General features: G+C 33.3%; 1 protein-coding gene across 1 annotated transcript; it reads left to right on the top strand.

Moving 5' to 3' along the window:
* Positions 1–792: 792 nt before the first annotated feature.
* On the top strand, positions 793–20555 carry LOC127722301 (aminopeptidase N-like). The gene is made up of 20 exons (XM_052229191.1): positions 793–989; positions 1714–1869; positions 2923–3037; positions 3724–3844; positions 4681–4835; positions 5726–5839; positions 6438–6572; positions 8476–8541; positions 9266–9331; positions 10712–10896; positions 11214–11314; positions 11942–12081; positions 13464–13519; positions 14783–14930; positions 15648–15721; positions 17043–17153; positions 17799–17966; positions 18952–19089; positions 19743–19824; positions 20379–20555. The coding sequence occupies exons 1-20, from the start codon at positions 793–795 to the stop codon at positions 20511–20513; spliced, it is 2463 nt and encodes an 820-aa protein (XP_052085151.1). The 3' UTR covers positions 20514–20555.
* The last annotated feature ends 906 nt before the right edge of the window (positions 20556–21461 follow it).

Raw genomic sequence — 21461 nt, forward strand, 5'->3', positions numbered from 1 at the left:
AGATATCAGGACGAGAACATGACAATGTACTAGTAAATTGAATATGCATCATGTAATATGAATATGAATCCTATTTGGTATTGTACATATTTTAACGTACTATGAGCGTACGTTCACAGAGTAATTATATGCTAGTCCGATATTGTTCTCACTTCTTAACGGCTCTTTTAGTATACGGCACCAACAAAGTCATAAAAAGGGCCGTGAAACGTCATCTCGGCTATTTGTCCACGGATCGTATATGTCTCTCCAACTGGACAAATTTAGCCTAGCCATCTAGATTTTTTTCGTATACCTAATTAGTCTCAATGAGACAGCAACTAAACACAAAAAATAATAAATGATCGTTAAAGGCCTGTCTACATGTACAAGGTTTTCGAAAACTCATCGAGACTAGACTTTTTGTGAATAAGATTAATATAAGGTTATTAAATATTATCATTGTTATAAGTTTATATTTTCTATAATCCAGCGTTACATCAAAACACATGTGAAGCAAATGAATTGTCATGCGCAGATCGTAATGGTTGTTACGAATTTGGACGGAAGTGTGATGGAGATGATGATTGTTCCGACGCCTCTGACGAAGAAAACTGTGTCCGTCTTCCGCTCGACATGTACCCTTCATTGTATTATTTAGAAGTACAGCCACATATATACGACAGCAAGTACAAGAAATTTTACTTCGATGGATTCGTGAAAATTGAAATGCTGTGTAGACATTCCGCTAATAAAATTGTGCTCCACAGTAAGGAGCTTGATATTGCAGAAAACAGCATCGTGATTCGACCAATGGGGTCTGAAGAAGAACCAATATATCCTACACTGGAATATAATACATATTACCAGTTTATAATACTCAAATCTGATGTACAGTTGAGAGCTGGAAAGACATATACTGTAGAAATGTCATTCCAAGGAAAACTGACATATGATCTTGTTGGACTCTATCTGAGTTCATATAAACGTCAGAGTGACAAAACATGGATGTAAGTGAACTAAATTCTATTGTAGGTGAATTGAATTTCATTCTTACTGAATTAAGTTTCACTCTTAGTGATTTATGTTACATTCTTAGTCAATAAAGTTGCACTTTTAGTGAATTAAGTCACATTCTTAGTGAACGTTGTTACACTCTTGACGGGTTAAGTTACATTTGTGGTGAATTTAGTAACTCATCTTATGATTAAAGTTCATGTTCATAGTGAATTTATTTACACTCTGGGGAATTAAGTTATATTTCTAGTTATTTTAGTTACACTCTATGACTTATTGAACTAAATACATTGTTAGTGAATTTAGTTACACTCTTGGGAATTAAGTTACATTTTTATTTACTTAGTGAATAACATTTCTAGTTAATTTAGTTACACTTAAAGACTTGTGAATTAGGCTACATTCTAAGTTAATTTAGTTACACTCTAGGTGAATTAAGATACATTTCTAGGTACTTAGTGAATAAAGTAATATTTCTGGTTAATTCAGTTACACTCTAAGTCTTAGTGAATTAGGTTACATTCTAAGTGAAAGTAGTTACACTCTTGGTGGATTAAGTTACACCCTTATTCAGAGACTACCTACCAGTAGCTTATTTAAACCATAATGTACTACTAGTATGTTAGTAAATTTAGTTACTACCTAGTTTTGTGTTACGTTTGTTCAGAAGAAATTTAACGAATTCTAAGAAATAAGTTACACTGATTTTTCTTATAGATATCAAGTTGCAACACAGTTTCGAGCAACAGAGGCCAGGAAAGCTTTTCCGTGTTTTGATGAACCCGCCGTCAAAGCAAAATTTAGAGTAATTCTAGTAAGAAAAAATCACATGGTTACTTTGTCAAATACTGACGTCATTCGTCAAGAGAAGAGGTAAGATGTTCCATGATTTATAGTTTACGACTTATATTTCCTGCGGGTGAGAATCAAATGCATTATGGGTAATATTTTAAAAAGTGTACACTCAAAAACGTCATGATTAAATAACGTCTACCATAATGGGAATTTAATCAATGGCATATCGAATTTATGGTGTTGGTGTACTTACAATGACATAACCTATAATCGTCTATATTCTGAATTCTATGAAAACAATTGCATGTGTAAAGTTTTAACATCGCATAAAAGCAATGTGTGTTAAAAATAACAATATAAATTCAATTCATAAAAAAGTCAAAAGGAAAGTCAGTGTCAACGTTAGTTTTCAGTTTTAAGATAAGCGAAAAATTCAACTTTCAACGTCACAACATTACACCAAAAATAATTGATTGATTTGTGTTTGCCTAACGTCCAGTGGCAAATATTTAATTCTAATTTAAGTTCAAATGAATAAACAATAGAACTTTCAAGAGAAATAGAAATTCCGGTTTGAAAAAATGAGAGAGAAGATACAAATAGGACCATTTAAAATTTATAAGTTCAATAAAAACAGACAACACCATGGCCAAAACAAAAAATGACGAAAAGACAATATATAATAACAAAACAATACATAGAAAACTAAAGATTAATCAACACAAACTTCACCAAAAATCGGGGTTGACCTCAGGGGCTCTAGAAGGGTAAACACAGCCTGCTTCATTTATGGCACTAATAAAAGATAAATGTTTTATTTTGAAGGCGTTTTCATTTTATTACTTCTAAAACCGTATCAATTCTATAATTGTATAGCTTTCTTTTTCATAGACCAAATACTTTACAATATCAAAATCGAACCTGAAAATTTCATTATGTCATTGACTATTTTGGGTTGGTTGACTAAGGCATCAAACAAACTATTGACAAATATTCTTGACAGACCACTAACTACCTAATTTGAAACTAATTTTAAAAAAGATATGATTGTTGGTTGCTAAATGTCCAGTGGCAAATATTTCATGCAAGTCCAGAACGAGGTTAATTATACGTTACCCTTTTGTTTTTAAGGTCTAATGGTTGGGTAGCCGATCATTTTGCAGAAACTCCGATGATGTCAACATATTTGCTGGCCTTCGTCGTTTGTGACTTCGAGAATACAACAGACATTGAAAATGGACTAACTGTAAGACTATATTATTCTTATCTGATGTGCATATCTACAAATACTTGTGAATGAACAGAAAGTTAAAGAATAAAGATATAAAACAATTTAGAGCACAATTATATAAAGAAAATATTCCTTATTTTTTTTGTACAAAAACCACTTGTAACAAAAATCTTTTAAAACAAAACACGTTATATGATTAAGCCAGGAGGAGAGAAATGTAAAAATGCGTAATTTTGAGTAAATATCTAAGCTGTCGACCGTATTTATCTGTATTTAGCACACACAGGAAGTTATATTTTCATTACATTATTGAATGATCATATCTTGCATGCAAATTTTCGTCAACAATTAAGTCACCGTAGGGTCAAAGCTGTATTGTAAAATATACCAATGGACATGCATGCCTGGACGTTTGATCTTGGTTATACTGGTTACTTTTAAAGAAGTACGTGCATGTTTGTCATCTTCTAAACTTTAACAATTTAGAAAAAAAACTCTGTGATTGCCATCCGGTTTTCAGTGATTAGCAAGCATCAGCTATAATCGGACCAGATTTTACAATTTCGTATATTTTACATTTCAATTGGTCAAAATTGCCTGCTTTTGTTTAAAGATTTTGTCAGTTATTATAATAATTATATCCATTGGATAAAATGATTTAAAATAATAACAAACCTAGTTGATTGGATTTTTTTTATAAGTTTAGATCATGGTCACGGCAAGATGTGGTAAATCAAACTGAATATTCCTTGAAAGTTGGTATTGACATCATGGAATATTTTGAAGACTACCTTGATGTTAAACTTCCTTTGTCAAAATCAGGTAAAAGTAACCATTTATTGTACTTATATTAATCTACAATATTTCACAAATGACTACGATATTAAATTAGCAAACATTTCAATAAAATAGAACTATAAAAGCTCATCTTTAATTGTTACGATTACTTTTTTCAGTTTTTACATTTCGCGCATGTATAAAAACAACTTAACCTGAATTTCTGAAATTCCAGTATCAACAAAACAAAATTCAGAATTTGTCAAGTTCGTATATTTTATTTTGTATTTACTACCTGCTCACACTAAAGGTATACTGGTTTACCTCTGTCCTTCAAACCTTCCGTAACTTATGTATGTCTCAATTTTGCACCATCTACATATAATAGCTTCTTAATATTTGGTTCAAAGTTTTATATTGCTATATCGTTTGGCATATTATCGGATCCATCCGTATCTACGTCCTGTTTGCCACCTACAGTTGAACATGTATTACAATGTATAAGATCCCTCCGTATCTACGTCCTGTTTGCCACCTACATGTATGAACTCCAAATCATTGGTGCTTGTTTTAAAAGTATTGCAGCATTTTTTAGAAAGTACAAATCAGAGCATTTGATACTATATATTCTAAATAAATACTCACAGAAAACAAAGTTTAACTGTACAATCTAAAAATCATATACGTGACATTTACGCCCACAATTTCAGACTACAAATAGTGAAATTGATGCTCCAAAATGTATGTCGTTATCCATGAAAAAAATACACGTTACAGACAGCGTTTAATTAGAATGTTAAGTCGTCTGTTAGTTGATTCTAGTTATTACTTATACCAAAGTTCATCACGATTTGCTATTGTATCAAGTAAACTGTTTGTAGATATGGTGGCTGTTCCAGACTTTGGTCCAGAAGCAATGGATAACTGGGGTCTTATCCTGTATAAAGAATCAAGCATGCTTTATAACCTCAATGAGTCATCAGAAAGAGACAAACAGGAAGTAGCTATGCTTGTCTCCCAAGAAATAGCCCATCAGGTGGGAATGTAATATGTTGTTATCTTAGAACACTCTACATTATTTCATTCAATGTTACCTTTTTGCAGGAACATTCAAAAGAGAGGCGAAAGACACCAAAGGGACATTCAAGTTCATAAGTCGAAAACATCTGACAATCCCATGGCATAAAACGAAAAACGACCAACAGACAAACAACGGTATTTAATAATATATGAAATTACCGATTTCATTAAAATAATTTGAGTGGCATACAACCAAATGGTCTATATGAATACATTACTGCTTCTTCGATTTACTCTAAACAACTACATGTATATCATGGTCATGTATATCAAGCAACAGAACGAATGGAAAACAACTGTATTCCTGACTTGGAACAGGCATTTGCCATAGAAAATGATGGGTTAAGCCCGGATTTATAACTAGGTAAACTTTCCAAACAAGAATAGAGAAAATGACCAAAGCAATTTACAGAAATGAACATAAAAATAATTAAAATAAACAAATATTCCTCTTGAAAATTTTCAGATATTGCTTGTTTTTTTTTTCCTTCATGATACTAAAAAAAAATTCGGAAGTCGAAGTTTTGATCCTTCCTTTCAGTAAATACTTAATTCAGAAATTGCTGCGTGCATTTATTATGAAATGGTGTGATTGTTTAAAAAAAGACAAACATGCGAGATCCAGAAAATGCTGCACGCAAAAACATGAAATGGTTGTCTGATTTAAAAAAATGAGATATCATTTAATTCTTCCTATTACAGTGTTAATTAAAGTGCTTTATGAAACTGCCAAACACAATGTATATCATGATTTTTACAGAAAACACATCAATCTTTTTCAATTATATAACTATTTTGTAAAAAAATGACAAAGTTTTAACAGAGGGTTGATATTTTTCTTTGCAGTGGTTCGGAAACTTAGTTACAGCAAAGTGGTGGAGTGATTTGTGGCTACATGAAGCATTTGCGAGTTATTTGGAATATAGCGGTCCAAATCATGTTTACCCTGACTGGGAAATGGTATTGTTTACTTGTTAATTAAGGATAGATACAATTATTAATAACTAAGCCGTTTGTTTCCGTCTTATGAGTTTGAAAATCCCTTTGGTATTTTTCGCCTCTCTTTTATGAAGACAAGACAAGAACAGACTATCTATTACAACTTAGACACACATTAGGTTATCGAAGGTCAATACATCACATATTTACCAGTCATAAAACAAGGATTAACAAAAGTACCGAACTTGAAAAAGGGGGAAGTCCATAAAAACTGAAAACATCAACCATTAGACTATATCATGATCATGTATATCAAGCAACAAAACGAATGGAAAACAACTGTCATATTCCTGACTTGGAACAGGCATTTGCCATAGAAAATGATGGGTTAAGCCCGGATTTATAAACCTTCCACAAAAAAGACTGCATGTAGTTGTATAACATCATAACCATAAAAAGGCAAAGTAAACGGAACAGTTAAAACCGCCTGATATTTCACCCCATCTCTTCATTAAAATTCTTTTAAACAAAACAACAACCGTTTCAACGGATAGTGTTAAATATAAATGTAAATGTTTACGCAATGTGAAATCGTTCAACTTTTTATTTACACTTGTAGATGAATGATTTTGTTTTTGAAATAATGCACAGTGCTTTAAAGTGGGATGGAGTGGTTGAACGCCGTCCTGTTTACAAAGAAGTCTCGTTTCCTGGTGAGATCGATGGAATGTTTGATGATATTTCATATGAAAAGGTACATAGTTTAATATACAATTGCTTTCGGAAGCCAATATGCAGAGGAATAATAAACTACTCTTGAACTGGCAATTCGGTTGTGATCGATATGAGATTTGAAAAGTAATTTCTCTTTTATAGTCGGGTTTCTTCATACAGTAGTGACAGTTAATCTTAATATACTAGTGTACAGTAAATCGAAGAAACTGTAGTGTATTCATATAGACCATTTGGTTGTATGCCACTCAAATTTTTTATGAAATCGGTAATTTCATACATTAATCATGTTAATAAAAAAGAACTAATGGCGATAAATTAATAGAACCAAGGATTTGTATAATAATACAAATATTTGATAGAACATAGACACAAGTGTTCTACAAGTGGGTTCTTGCACTTCAAATATTAATGTTCTGTCATGGAAAATTGTTGCTGGACAAATCTACTATTGCAGGTAAATTACTAATATAATGATAAATACTATAAATTATGGAATAAAACAAAATGAATGTTGTAATTCAACATCGTTTAGGATATTTTCAGATAACAACAGCTTTTAACATGACATGGAAAATCATTGGTATCTGCATGTACATGTGAATAAGCCTGCATACTTATTGTGAATTATCGTAGTTTTTGAATTATCGATTGCATCGTCGAACCGGTAGCCGGTAAAAGTGTGGTCACCTTGTTAGGGCCCTGCCGAATAGCGGACGCCCTATAGTGATCAGTCTGTCCGTCCGTCCGTCCGTCCGTCCGTCCGTCCGTCCGTCCGTCACAAATTGTGTCCGCTCTATATCTAGAGAACCGTTAGGATTTCATAGTTTATACTTAGTATGTATATTAACCAACATCAGAGGGTGTGTCATAATGTATGTACAACTTTCTAGGTCAAAGGTCAAGGTCAAAAACTTTGGTTTTAGTTGACAACCCCATGTCCTATGGTAAAGATCGTGTCCGCTCTATATCTTAAGAACAGTTATGATTTCAAAGTTTATACTTGACATGTATATTAACCAACACCAGAGGGTGTGACATAATGTATGTACAACTTCCTAGGTCAAAAACTGGTTTTAGTTGACAACCCCATGTCCTATGGTAAAGAGCGTGTCCGCTCTATATCTTGAGAACCGTTTTGATTTCAAAGTTTATACTTGACATGTATATAAACCAACACCAGAGGGTGTGTCATAATGTATGTACAACTTCCTAGGTCAAAGGTCAAGGTCAAAAACTTTGGTTTTAGTTGACAACCCCATGTCCTATGGTAAAGATCGTGTCCGCTCTATATCTTGAGAACCGTTATGATTTCAAATTTTATACTTGACATGTATATTAACCAACACCAGAGGGTGTGTCATAATGTATGTACAACTTCTTAGGTCAAAAACTTTGGTTTTTGTTGACAACCCCATGTCCTATGGTAAAGATCGTGTCCGCTCTATATCTTGAGAACCGTTATGATTTCAAAGTTTATACTTGACATGTATATAAACCACCACCAGAGGGTGTGTCATAATGTATGTACAACTTCCTAGGTCAAAGGTCAAGGTCAAAAACTTTGGTTTAAGTTGACAACCCCATGTCCTATGGTAAAGATCGTGTCCGCTCTATATCTTGAGAACCGTTATGATTTCATGATAAAGATACAAATTTTTTACCACACATTATTCACAGCGGGGCCCACAGAGATGGCTTTCATCTCAATGATATCTAGTTACCAGCTATTACTGCCACATATACAACAGCATCCGTTTGACATTTAAACAATTGTCTTGCTAAAGTGTACATCATTAGTTACCAATTGAATCTGCACTGCCGATAGCCAGTAATAGTGATTTGGATCAATCGAAAGTTTATATTCGGTTGTGGCAGAAAGATCAGTACAATAATCGATTTTAATTATTGAATGTTACTTTCAGGGTCCATGCATTGTTCGTATGATGAAATTTTTTCTTGGGGAACATACATTTAAGAGAGGATTACAGGTATGTTGAATATACCATTACCATAGAGTAATATACCATTACCATAGAGTAATATACCATTACCATAGAGTAACATACCATTACCATAGAGTAATATGCCATTACCATAGAGTAATATACCATTACCATAGAGTAATATACCATTACCATAGAGTAACAACGAGAGAAAAAAAAAACAATCCGTAAGAAAAACTCGTACGGAGTTATTAACAACATTTGTTAAGCAGGAATTATCAATATCTACTGTAATTGCGCAAAGTTGTTGCCAATGACTCCAAACATAAATCGTGGAATTGACGGCAGACATCGTTCCATCCAAAATGGTATAACAAATGATATTGCATTACATTGTTATAAATTGCCATGGGCTTTATTAAGTTATGATTCTCTAAACGACAAATTGTTTCAGTTTCTGTTTCTTATTATAATGATGCTACTTTCTCATGAGGTCATCTCGTGTACAGTCATATGAAATGAATAAAAGAAGCAGCGAAATGAAAAAAAAAACAGCGAAATAATACAGCCCAACTCCTCCAAAAAAAAAACCAAAACAAACAAACAAACAAACTAACTACAAAAGAAAACGAAATGTACGGTTCTGGATGTCATAAGTCTTTTTTAATTTTCCTTCCGGAATAGTTCAAACTTTATAAAGACCATGTTTTACGTTCATATATTTGATCTTGAATGACAATGAAATGTCTGTGGAATAACGATTTTTCAGCGTTTTCTGAAGGAGCACCAGTATTCAACGGCTACACATGATGATCTCTATAATGCTTTAGGAAAGGTATGTATGCCGATGACCTCTATAATGCTTTTGGAAAGGTATGTATGCCGATGACCTCTATAATGCTTTAGAAAGGTATGTATGCCGATGACCTCTGTGATGCTTTAGGAAAGGTATGTATGCCGATGACCTCTATAATGCTTTAGGAAAGGTATTTATGCCGATGACCTCTATAATGCTTAAGGAAAGGTATGTATGCCGATGACCTCTGTAATGCTTTAGGAAAGGTATGTATGGTGATGACCTCTATAATGCTTTTGGAAAGGTATGTATGCCGATGACCTAAAAAAATAGATGTTATACATGAACATGAATATTGATCCAAATTAATAATGTACACTGAAACTACATACATTTGTAGTTCCATTTCTGTCAAGTGGGTGTTATTGATCAAACATTTCGCTCCAATGGTGAATGAGGAATAGAAATATGGACACTTTTAACAAAGTCTTCTTGCGACCGGCAGTTAAACCCTTGCCAAAGTGGGGTATCTTTTTACATGAACTTATGCGGGATGTACAAGTACACAGACTCGTCCGGTCAGAATCGGGACGTGAAATCCGATGCCTCGTGTAGAGAGAATGCCACGTTGTCTGCACGGTAAGAACCCTTGCAACAAGTCTTTGAGAGGTCAGTTGGTGGCCTGTTTCATGACAAAATTTCTGTTTCTATTCAATATACTCAGTGGCAGTCCAGATTTCCCCGACCTCAACCCAGACGGCCTCTATTACAGGACCTACCTACATATTGTATTAATTGTTTATTTGTTCTCGTCTTGAACATTCGTGAAATATTTTCCACTGGACGTCAAGCAACCAACAATCAATCAATCTTTCAAAAACTATACAAATGGAACACTGTAGATTTTAATACTTACTATTTAGCATGGGCTTTTCTTCTTTTTGAGGGACATACGGTGACTTATAGTTGCTTACGATTTCTACGTCATTTAGTCTCTAGTGGATATATAGCTATCTCATTGGAAATCATACCACATCTTCTTATTTTTTAAAGAAATTTAAAACATGTAACCATCCCAACTTATTGACTAGAATCATGGTGATGTTGAATTCTCCTATCCGACAGTACCACTCATGTAGAGGATGGGCGTTCCTTTGGCTGTATAAATAAACAGTCATTTACAGTCGAACGTTAAATTCATTGGAGCGAGAGTGTAACAAATCTATGATGTTCCAATAGATGACATATTGTTAGGAATAGCCAACAATCCCTTATCCAAGCGGCTTCGTAAATGTCTACATTTATCGGCATATTCTGCTCACTTGACAGGACCTATATATAGCATGGTTTCTATTCCTGAAATATTTACCACTGGACGTTTATTAAAATAACATTAAAACATGCATGCATTCATTTCAGCAAGCCAAAATTGATGGAAAATTAAAATTCGTACAGGATATAAAACACATCTTGGACACCTGGATTCTACAACAAAACTACCCGACTGTATCAATAACAAAGGAAGGGGGTGATCTCAGACTATCACAGACAAGATATGTCGTAGAGCCTGAAAACGTTAACGAGGACAATTCGTCGCCACTTGAGTAAGATTTAACTCATACTTGTTGAATCACATAAGTTCCGGGTAATCTTGTATTTTTTTTTTTCAAATTAACATTAAACATTGTAATTGGTTGATAACATTTAAATAAAATGCAAAAGACCATTGAATGACTGTTGAGTGTTAGTGGCTTGTAAGGGGACTTCGGATAACTTAGGGTTTTACTCGGAACATTTCAAGAAAATGAATATCTTGAATAAACATAGCGAATTTGCGCTTTCTCATGATTTACCATCAAGGGTGCTAGAAACCAGAACAACTTCAACATCATGTCTTGCACCAACAATTAATCTATTGTAGATATAAATGGGTAATACCTGTAACCTTTACAACCAATCGTAATTTACGCTTTGACCAGACAGACAAAGATATCACGTGGATGGATAGAAATGGTTCTGATGGTAAGGTTTTAGTTTGTCTTTATTAACACCGTTAAGGAGAATTTTGGTAAAAGATGATCGTTTGCCGGCTTCTTAATTAATGGTCTGGAGGGGGAGGGATGTTTCATCTCTCTATTAATTTTGTTGGCCATTTTTCTCTATTCTTTATTTGCCCTTTATTCTCTGTTCTTTATAGTTGAGCGCCCCATTTTTCTCTATTCTATATATTTTTTGGTCCTATATTCTGTATGTTTGCATATTATGCTCTATTCTGTAAATACAGACCATCTGTCTAATACAACATGGAAGTAATGTTTTGCATACATTTTTTATTTATTTTTTTGATAAACGTTTTTTTCAGATAAATAAAACAACACCAAACCAACACACGCTTCAAAGTTATTCTCTCTGAACACAAGCGTGTGCTTATGCATATTACCAAAAGATATCGTACTGAAGTGGTACCTGCATGTTTAATTTCCTCAATGCATCAGCGGTAGATATTGCATTATTGCTTTCAAATTGACTATTAAGCTCCTACACCATAACACCATTACATGCTTATAAATGGTGATAGGCCTGCAATTAAGTAATTATATTCAACTTCAATATTGATAATAGTTGTGACTGTTTACCTCTATCTTACAGTGGTAATCTCTGGTGTTATGAGCAAAGCATCATCCAGTGATTGGTACATAGGAAACTTAATGCAGTATGGGTACTATCGCGTGAACTATCCTGAAGAGAACTGGTATAATTTAATCAATCAACTTAGGACAGATCATACGGTAAATACTATATAACTATTAATTCTTTAGTGCAAATTGCAAATCCATTGGAAATATATAAATGCAATTACATATTATCAAGATGCTTGATTTCTTGATTAACAACATATTTGTTACGTTTGGAGGACGTGTTTTTCAACAAACAATCGGCATTCCAATGGGAACCAGCTGTGCTTCCTTTCCCTTCTTGCCAACTTGTTCCTTTATTCATATGAAGCTGACTTCATACATGAGCTTCTTAGGAAGAATGACAAGTAGCTAGCATTACCTTTTAACTTCACGTTCCACTATATAGATGATGTCCTCTTACTAAATTGTTTAAAGTTTGGTGACTATGTTTTGCGCATCTATCCAATCGAACTTGAAATAAAGAATACAACAGATACAGGTAAGTATGTCTCATTATCTTGACTTACATCTTGAAATAGACAATGAAGGTCGGTTAAGAATAAAACTTTACGACAAAAGAGACGATTTCAACTTCCCAATTGTGAACTTTCCAATTCTATGTAGGAAGCCTGTTGATACGATAATTCTAGAGCTTTCATTTCTTATCATAATTTCCTTAATAGAGGGTTGCTGCTTACAAGGAAGATATTAAAGCAAGAGGGTCCCAAGTGTTGAAGTTGTAATTATCCCTTTGAAACTTTTACGGACGCCATGACGATTTGGTTGACCGAAATGGAATATCTGTTTTACAGATAACGACTGATATGTTCTAATTGTCGTAACCCCGTCCTCTTTTCCTCGAATATGATCACCGAATAAGACTTATCACCGGGTTTGTACTTACACGAGCAACACGACAGGTGCCACATATGGAGCAGGATCTGCTCACCCTTCCGGAGCACTTGAGATCACCCCCAGTTTTTTTGTTAGGTTCCTGTTGCTCAGTCTTTAGTTTTCGCTGTTGTGTTTTGTATACTGTTGTTTGTCTTTTGGTCGTTTTTTATTTTTTTTTCATTGTGTTGTCAGATTGTTTTCGGCTAATAAGTTTGAATATCCCTTTGGTATCGTTTGCTTCTCTTATGTAACCAAACAATCTGGTAATGGTGAGTTCTACTATTTCGATGTATTGATAAAGGAAACATAAAAAAACATGATGACATACATGTATTGATTACTTTTTTTACTCCCTTTATGTGCTTTGTGATTATTTGATAGTGCTACAACGCAACACACACATTTGTTATCAATAAGGAGCACATGCGAATTACTTCATGATAAAGCTGAAATAATGGAGTTTTTTTTTTGTAATATTTAAAACGCATTCAAAACAATTAAAATTTCAGAAGATTTAATTAATCAATGGCTTATATAAGAAGCATGTAATACTATGAAAACGGTATATATATGTTAAAAGAGATGTTTTGTTTTCTTAGGTTATTCCTCCTATAAATAGAGCACAGATAATCAACGATGCCTGGCATCTGGCAAAGTGAGTATCTTTTATGTACAACTCTCACTCTCTCGCTCTCAAATGTTTTATCTAGCAAATGTAACCTTATTCTATTGATCACAAGATATATTCAACTAAAAGAAGGACAAAAATCTGTAAAAACAGCTATATACATCGGTAAAGGATTTTTAAAGGATTCCCTAATCATTAAACTGAATGCGCCTTGCCAAATTTTGTAAACGACGAAAACGTTGTTTGTCTTTATGAAAGACTCAACAATGCTATGCACATGACAATACATCGATTGCAAATACCGACTTTTTCTGACTGGTCAATTTTCCTTTTAACGTTTTCTGATTACACATTTTTCTTAACCTCATTCAAAAACAGAATCAGGTCACATTACGACAATACGAACAATAGCCAATACCGTATACTTAATAAGCTATAGAAGTTTTTGAGATAACAAAATATGACACAACAGAGAAAACAAATGGCCTGACAGAAATTAAAACAATCGACGAAAAATCAAAAACTAACTCGGACAAACAGCAACTAATGTCAACCAATACCAGTACATTGAGACAGATAACCAATACCAGTACATTGAGACAGACAACCAATACCAGTACATTGAGACAGACAACAAATATCAGTTCATTGAGACAGACAACCAATACCAGTACATTGAGACAGACAACCAATACCAGTACATTGAGACAGACATATAAAGATGTGGAGTGATTAAACATGGTGTTAGTTCGTTTTCGACTTACGAGTTTGAATATCCCCTTGGAATCTTCTGCCTCTCTTATATCAAATTAAAAAAAAAACTTTGGATAGGACAGTTATCACAGAAAAACTATAGAACAAAATATAAGAATCTGTTGAAAAGAGCTTAGAGGCTTTTTATAGCCGAATAGACGGTATGGGTTTTTTCATAGTTGAAGCCCGTATGGTGGCCTTTAATTGCTTACATCCACCTCATTTACACTCTGGCGGATAGTTTTCTCATTGGCAATCATACCTCATCTTCTTATTTTTATATTGACTCATTCGATCGTGTATATTGTTCATCGGAATATATTCCTGCAGTTAATCTAACCTAATAAAAAGTTATCTCCAATCTTAAAACTATAAAACACCTGTTACATTTTTATCTTGTTGAAAACCATGGCAACTATAGTCTACGCCCTAATAAGGAAGTGGGTGTTTTCGAGACACCCAATATGGTGCAAGTAAAAAAGTCAAACTTTATTTTTCTCAACCATTAAATGAAAATAATCATACTACGTATTTTAGGTCTGGTGATCTAGCCACAGAAATCGCTACTCAGGTCTTGGAGTATTTGCCTGATGAAGATGATTATGTACCACTCAAAGCTGCAATGAGCGAACTGAATTACCTCAAAGATGTGTTAGACAGAACCAAACTTTCAAGTACTTTCTCTGTAAATATTGAATATTTATATATTGAAAGAGGGTAGGAGTGGGTTTCATCTCGAATTCCCAAAAAAATAAATGTCAAACCTCGAATTCCAGTGAAAATAAGGTGCCCGGTCCCGTATAACGATATAATTAAATCCCGAATTCCAGACGAAAGCACCTGGGTATTTCTGAATTCCCGAATTCAAGAAAAAGGTCCTTCCATCCTGGATTCTCTTGTTGATATTTCTTGCTTACACAATGCATCCAGTATTTAGAGTAACTGGTATTTGCTGTTACACTTAGGAGTAAGAGCAAAGGCAGATAGGTTGATGTATCCAGGGACGGTGACAAATCTTCCTGTGCATTTTTACCTTGCACCAATCAACCATTTAAATCTGTTTAAAGTCATTGTATAAGGTTTGCGTCTTGTTGGGCTTTACGTTTTACACAGCCATTCAAGTATATTCTGAAATTTTGGAAAAGGCGTTATAAGAAAATAGAAAGAGCAAAACGATTTCAAAAGAAAAAAAGCTAAAAAATACTTGCATTCATTTGAACCAATGACTAATATTAATTCAGAATTAAATATATTAACCTTTCGATTTTTGAGTTTATTTAAAGGTTTTAAATTAAATGTTTGTTAGCTTGGTAAAACACAGTATTTTGTACCTTCTTTAAAAAAAGGAAACTACAAATATATTTATTTTTTTTGTCATGTTTTCTACCATTCTTTTTTGCAGAAATTCACGCAGAAAATATTTTCCAGACAGTTTCGAAAGTATAGTATTGATACCGCAGAAATTCACACAGAAAAGTAAGTAAACATGAAAATGCTTATTAAGTAAAGTGTATTTCTTCCGTGCACAAAGAAATAGTAATCTCTTCTACAAATACTACAGTATTTGCTATCGAACGTCTTGTTACATGAACGTCCAAAACGAGTAAATGAGATATTCCTCATTATCTTTTTGTTTTCAAATGATGCAATTTGTTCTCTTCTCATACATCAACCAAAATAGCATTGAATGACAAAAGAAAATATTCTCAGAAAATAAGAACATGATTGCCAGTAAGACAATTATCAACCAAAGTTCAAATGAAGAGGATGTATGCATTTATAGGCAACCGTACGGTCTTCAATGATGAGGAAAATCCATACTATATCGTCGGCTATAAATAGCCCCGACATGAAAAATGTGAAACAGTTCAATTGAGAAGACTAACGGCCTAATTTATAACAAAACAATTTACGAAAAACAGATATGACAGACATAAACCAACGACAACCACTGAACAACAGTATAGTTAGGACTACAACTCATTACCAATGTGTCGGTAACTCTGTTGGTGAAAAGGCTATTTCTCGAGGATATCACCCGCCCAATAGTACTTAGGCACTTACATGAACATATGTTGTTTTGTATGGGAATGTAATTTTTATTATTGTGCATTGGCATGCTGTCACTATTATTTTAGAGCTTCGTCATAGGAGAAAGTCATACCGTAAAAAAACCCAATTAACTTCTCATAGCGATTTTTACTAAAAAAAAAACAAAAAACTTCTCGTAGCGACTTTTTACTAAAAAAAACAAATAAACTTCTCATAAACATTTTACTGCTCAAAATCCCAGACAAAATATTGATTTTATTCTTCAATAAATCTACATTGTATGACATCCGTAAAGTTTTATTGTTTCAACTGAGTTACATATACGTTCCCTACTACAAATGTACTCTTATCATTCCATCTGGGTCTAGTACTGGTTAAACTAGCTGCATTGTCACAGTGCCAATTCATAGATATATATAGTAGTTGATAGTGTTGGGGAAAATATAAGATTTATTTGTATAAGCTTTAAAAACATGGAAATAAATGAGGTGGTTTCATAGATGTACGAATACATTTGATATTTTCCTACACTGTACGAATATTACTTTTATCCTGCAATTTAATGTTGAGCAGTGTTTTTACATCCCAACTTTGAATGAAATCGACATGAGTTTAACGCGCACCACGACCAGGACCCCAACTCTAACTGTTATCTGCACACCATGTATTGGCTGATTGCAGGATAATCCTTTCCAACAATCTAGATGGTACTCATTCATATTATTTTCTTTCTTGATACTTATAGAATTGCGCAGATGTACATAGTTGACATGGCATGTGACAATGATGATGAAGAATGTATAGAAATGGCAAAATCGTCATTCAGACAGTTCATGGAGAGTGAAGGGAGTCATCAGTAAGTTCGTTACGCGTATTTCTGAGACAAAAAAAAACGAGGGTCTTGATGGGGGTGTCCTTCATTTTTATCAGTTCTTTATATTTAATCATCTCATTTTTCTCTATTTTTTTTTTTGCAATATTTTCTTCTAATCTTTATTTTTTTTATCCATTTTTCTGTAGATTTGACCAAATATTCTTGTTCCGTAAACCCCACTCATATATCTTTATCGTATATTATGCTCCGTTATAAACAGTTATAGTATTCAGAAAGCTTATTGCAAAATATTCTAAAATCATTTATCATTCATTAAAATTAAGTCTAGTTTTGACTTTTTAGAAATAAGTATGCTATAATTGATAGTTTTTTTTTCAAATTTCTTACTTCCATCAACAAAACCAAAACTAATTCATAAACCTCCATTTGTGGTGTGAATTCTAAGATGATTGCGTGTTGCTTGTTTAACATCCAGTGGCGAATATCAAATGTATTATTAAGACCGAGTTTGGTGTCAACTTTCAGATTTTCTACTAAAAAAAATTAAAAAAAAATCCGTATGCGTCTATTTGTTGTGAAGAACACTTACTGAAGCCAAAATAAATGCAGATAATGAAGTTGTAGTTTTTCAGCATGTTCCCGTTTTTCTACGCATTTTGTTTCCAGAATTGATGTCAATCTGAGAGATACTGTCTATTGTACTGCAGTGCGTCATGGTGGAGTTAAGGAATGGGATTACGTACTTAAGAAATTCAAATCGTCCAGAAACCCCTCAGAGAGAAAAGTCCTATACCGTGCTTTGTCGTGCAGTAAAGATATGAAGCTCTTACAGAGGTATTATGTATATCTAAAATCAATGAACCAGTATCATATATTATTGATTTGGTATAGAAATCATCATCCACAAATACTTGTATGCTCTGAAACATACATTTGATCGTGATAAATTCATTCGATTTTACGCTGTTTTGGTCTTTGGTCGCGACCAAACACTTTTGATGCGATCTCTCTAACTTCCCGTTCGCTATTTATTACATTTGCTTCCGATACTTTCGTAGTTAATGCTTGAGTGAAGTTTTGTCTGGAAAACAAGGCATTCGTCTTTTTTTTTTATACAAATAACTTAGCGGATGGGCTTATTTTGCTTTTTTGTTAGTAATTTTTAAAATTTGAATATATATTAACTCTGCGTAATATTTATTTTTACTTTTGATTCTTCAAATAAAAATGATCGCTTCAATAATATCTCAGCCTAATACGAGTGAGAACACAGTACTGTACTTAACATAGTAAATAAACTTATCATCAGTAACAAGATTAAAATTCTGTACGCCAGACGCGCGTTTCGTCTAAAAAAGATTCATCAGTGACACTCGAATCAAAAAAGTTAAAAGGCCAACTATAGCAGGAAGTTGAAGAGCATTGCGGAACCCGGAATGGAATTCTGAAAGGTTTTGCCAAATACAGCTAAGATAATCTATTCATGGGGTAGAACATCCGAAGTATTTTGAAAAAAATTAAAGGTTTATAAAATAATTATGACCACATCAATGATAATTCAGTCATGTCAATACAGAAGTGCTGACTACTGGGCTGGTATCTACATCCATATATACAGCACATATTTGTGGTGGAAATTGAAAGGAAGATTTCTGAACGTATTTATACATCTTGCATGTTAAAGGGTAGTTTTCGGAAAAAATGTCGCCTCTGAAAGACTGCACCATAAAAAAATATTTTGAACGTTTTTCGAAAATGAAAAACAATTCTATACAAACAAGGAAAAAACCTTTAAAATTTTCTTTGTTTTTTCTCGTAGATTTTTGAAGTACACCTTAAATTCAGAGGAAATCCGACAAGGAGAGTTAACCAAAGCGTTACTATATCTTTCCAAAAATAAAGTTGGACGGTCCTTGGCTTTTGAATATCTAACAGAGAATGCAGGTGCTTTTGATAGGTATGTATCTATCAGATAATGTTAAGTTTAAAAAAAAAACCGAAGTAATAACTCCGTAGTGTAGATAGTTGCTTAATAATATTTAAGATTAACTAAAGGAGCAAAATAAGACCGGAATGTTTTTTATGCCATTGCATTGTTTTGCATGTGACCTTAATACCTTTGGGGTTAGGACATTAAAGAAAAATAAATAAAGAATCGGCATATATGGACGCAGGTTAATGGATACGTAGAACATTCAACTTAATAATCTTTATTTTTTCACTATATATATGAAAAAAACAATATAGTATTGATAATATTTTACGAACAATCCCTTTTTATGACAATGACGAAAATTGTGCTAGTAGATTTAACCATGTAAACAATTATTTAAATCTTATAGCATTTGTTCTCTCACATTTTGTGCAAGTGTGTATTCTCGAATTTGTCTTCCTTGTCTTTAATGAAAGGATTTCATATATAAAATATAGAGTTTTTAAAGAACATTTACTGTCCCATATCTGAAGCTTAATAGCGCTCAAAGTGGCATTTAACACAACCAATCAATTAACATTTCTTATTATTCATTTCTAATATAAACTTTGAATATCTTATTTTCAACACTGGACGTTAACTGCAACCAACAATCAATCAATCACACTTATTTTCAGACTCGTAAAAGATGGAATGAAACCAGACAAACTATTCCCTGAGCTGGTAGAAACATTTAATACTCATCATGAAATAGAAGGGGTAAAATTTATTATTCAGCTTACTGTTTAAGTATAATATTAAAAAAAAACTTCTTCGAATAATCTGTGTAAATTTAGTATACTTATAATCAAATCACTGTTATTTTATGAACCAAATTTACTTAAAGGTACACTTTAACCCGGAAATTTTGAATAGATATATGTTTTTCGCAACCACTTCCAATCATTTGTGGTATGCCGCATATGTTTTAAAATGAATGTTACACTGTACCAAGTTCTAATGTATGTAAACTGCATTCCACATCGTATACTATTTCACACTTTAAAGTGCATTAAACGTTGCACATTCTATCAAATTAAGAAAAGATTGAATACATGTTCCGGCTTTACTATTTACTCTAATTGAAATTACCTTCCACACATTTCCAACGGAAAAAATTATTAAAAAGACGGGCATGAAAGTAAAGTTTAGTTACGGATAAAAATAAAATAGTATGCATTTTAGATGTATAACACATTGACAATGTAATGCCAGAGACAACTTACTCAAATAACCTGTCATTGTATGTTCATTTTCCAGTTTATTTATTTTAGTTTGGCAAGAAGTCTCCAGTGAACATGCAATCATGGCGTGTTAAAGCGGCATTGGCAACTGCAAGGAATAAGCTAACATGGGGTGAACAGAATTATGATGTCATCAAGACTTGGCTAATGAGCAAAGATATTTGACATTATACATGTACATGTAGCTTCCTTGATTAAAATATTTTCGCACAAATTTGCTCTTCCTTTCTTACAAGCACACATACCCACTAAAAATAACATCAAATTAGAGATTTTTATTATAAAAGTTCATTTATTTGTGTACATGTTAAGATGAAAATAAGAAATTGTGGTATGATTGCCTAAGACACCAACTATCTGTTTCTGAGGTCAACATTTCTTTTTGTTTACAATACTTCAGGGGACGACCATTGGATATTTGGCGGGGTGGATTTTTTGCGGGTTGACTATTCATTTATATCTGTTGCTACGCATACTTAAAATACTTTTTTTCGCGGCCAGAATATGCCTCTTAAAAATCCTGCTGCCCTCCCCCCAAAAAATAAAAATCAAATTGTCGTCCCCATATCAAATTCAAAATTGTTTCAGTCGAGACACATATAGACGTGATTTTCTAGTCAAACATGAACATCTTTTTTTTCTATACTCAGGGCTTGACACATTGCACGTGTGTTGATCTGTAGAGTGATTGAACTTTAAATCTTTGTTGAAGTTAAAATTAGTTGTTTTGGTAGTTTTTGCATGCCATGTTTACCCCACAGCGCTTTTCATTTTTATCTATATATTGTATGGACCCTTCAGCTAAGTAAGCAATAAATACAGCATTACAAGCTCTCAGGCTGTCTTGTCCGTGTGACCTCGATGGTAGAGTGGTCTACAGTTATATTAACAGTTCGATTCGGGAGATGACCACTACGATAAAGAAGTAGTAAAAAGTTCGTTTAATGTCGACTTGAATTGTATTCCATTAGTTAACCAAAAAGCCCAACCAGGAATAGATCGGATAATAAAAAAATGTTTTATACTTTCCCCAAATATAATCGTGCGCAATTTTTGCTATATATTTTTGACTGTACGACATACATGTGTACTATTCTACTAGTATAGTGAAAG

This window comes from Mytilus californianus, unplaced genomic scaffold (genome assembly GCF_021869535.1).
Source record: "Mytilus californianus isolate M0D057914Y unplaced genomic scaffold, xbMytCali1.0.p SCAF_12, whole genome shotgun sequence".
Taxonomy (NCBI): domain Eukaryota; kingdom Metazoa; phylum Mollusca; class Bivalvia; order Mytilida; family Mytilidae; genus Mytilus; species Mytilus californianus.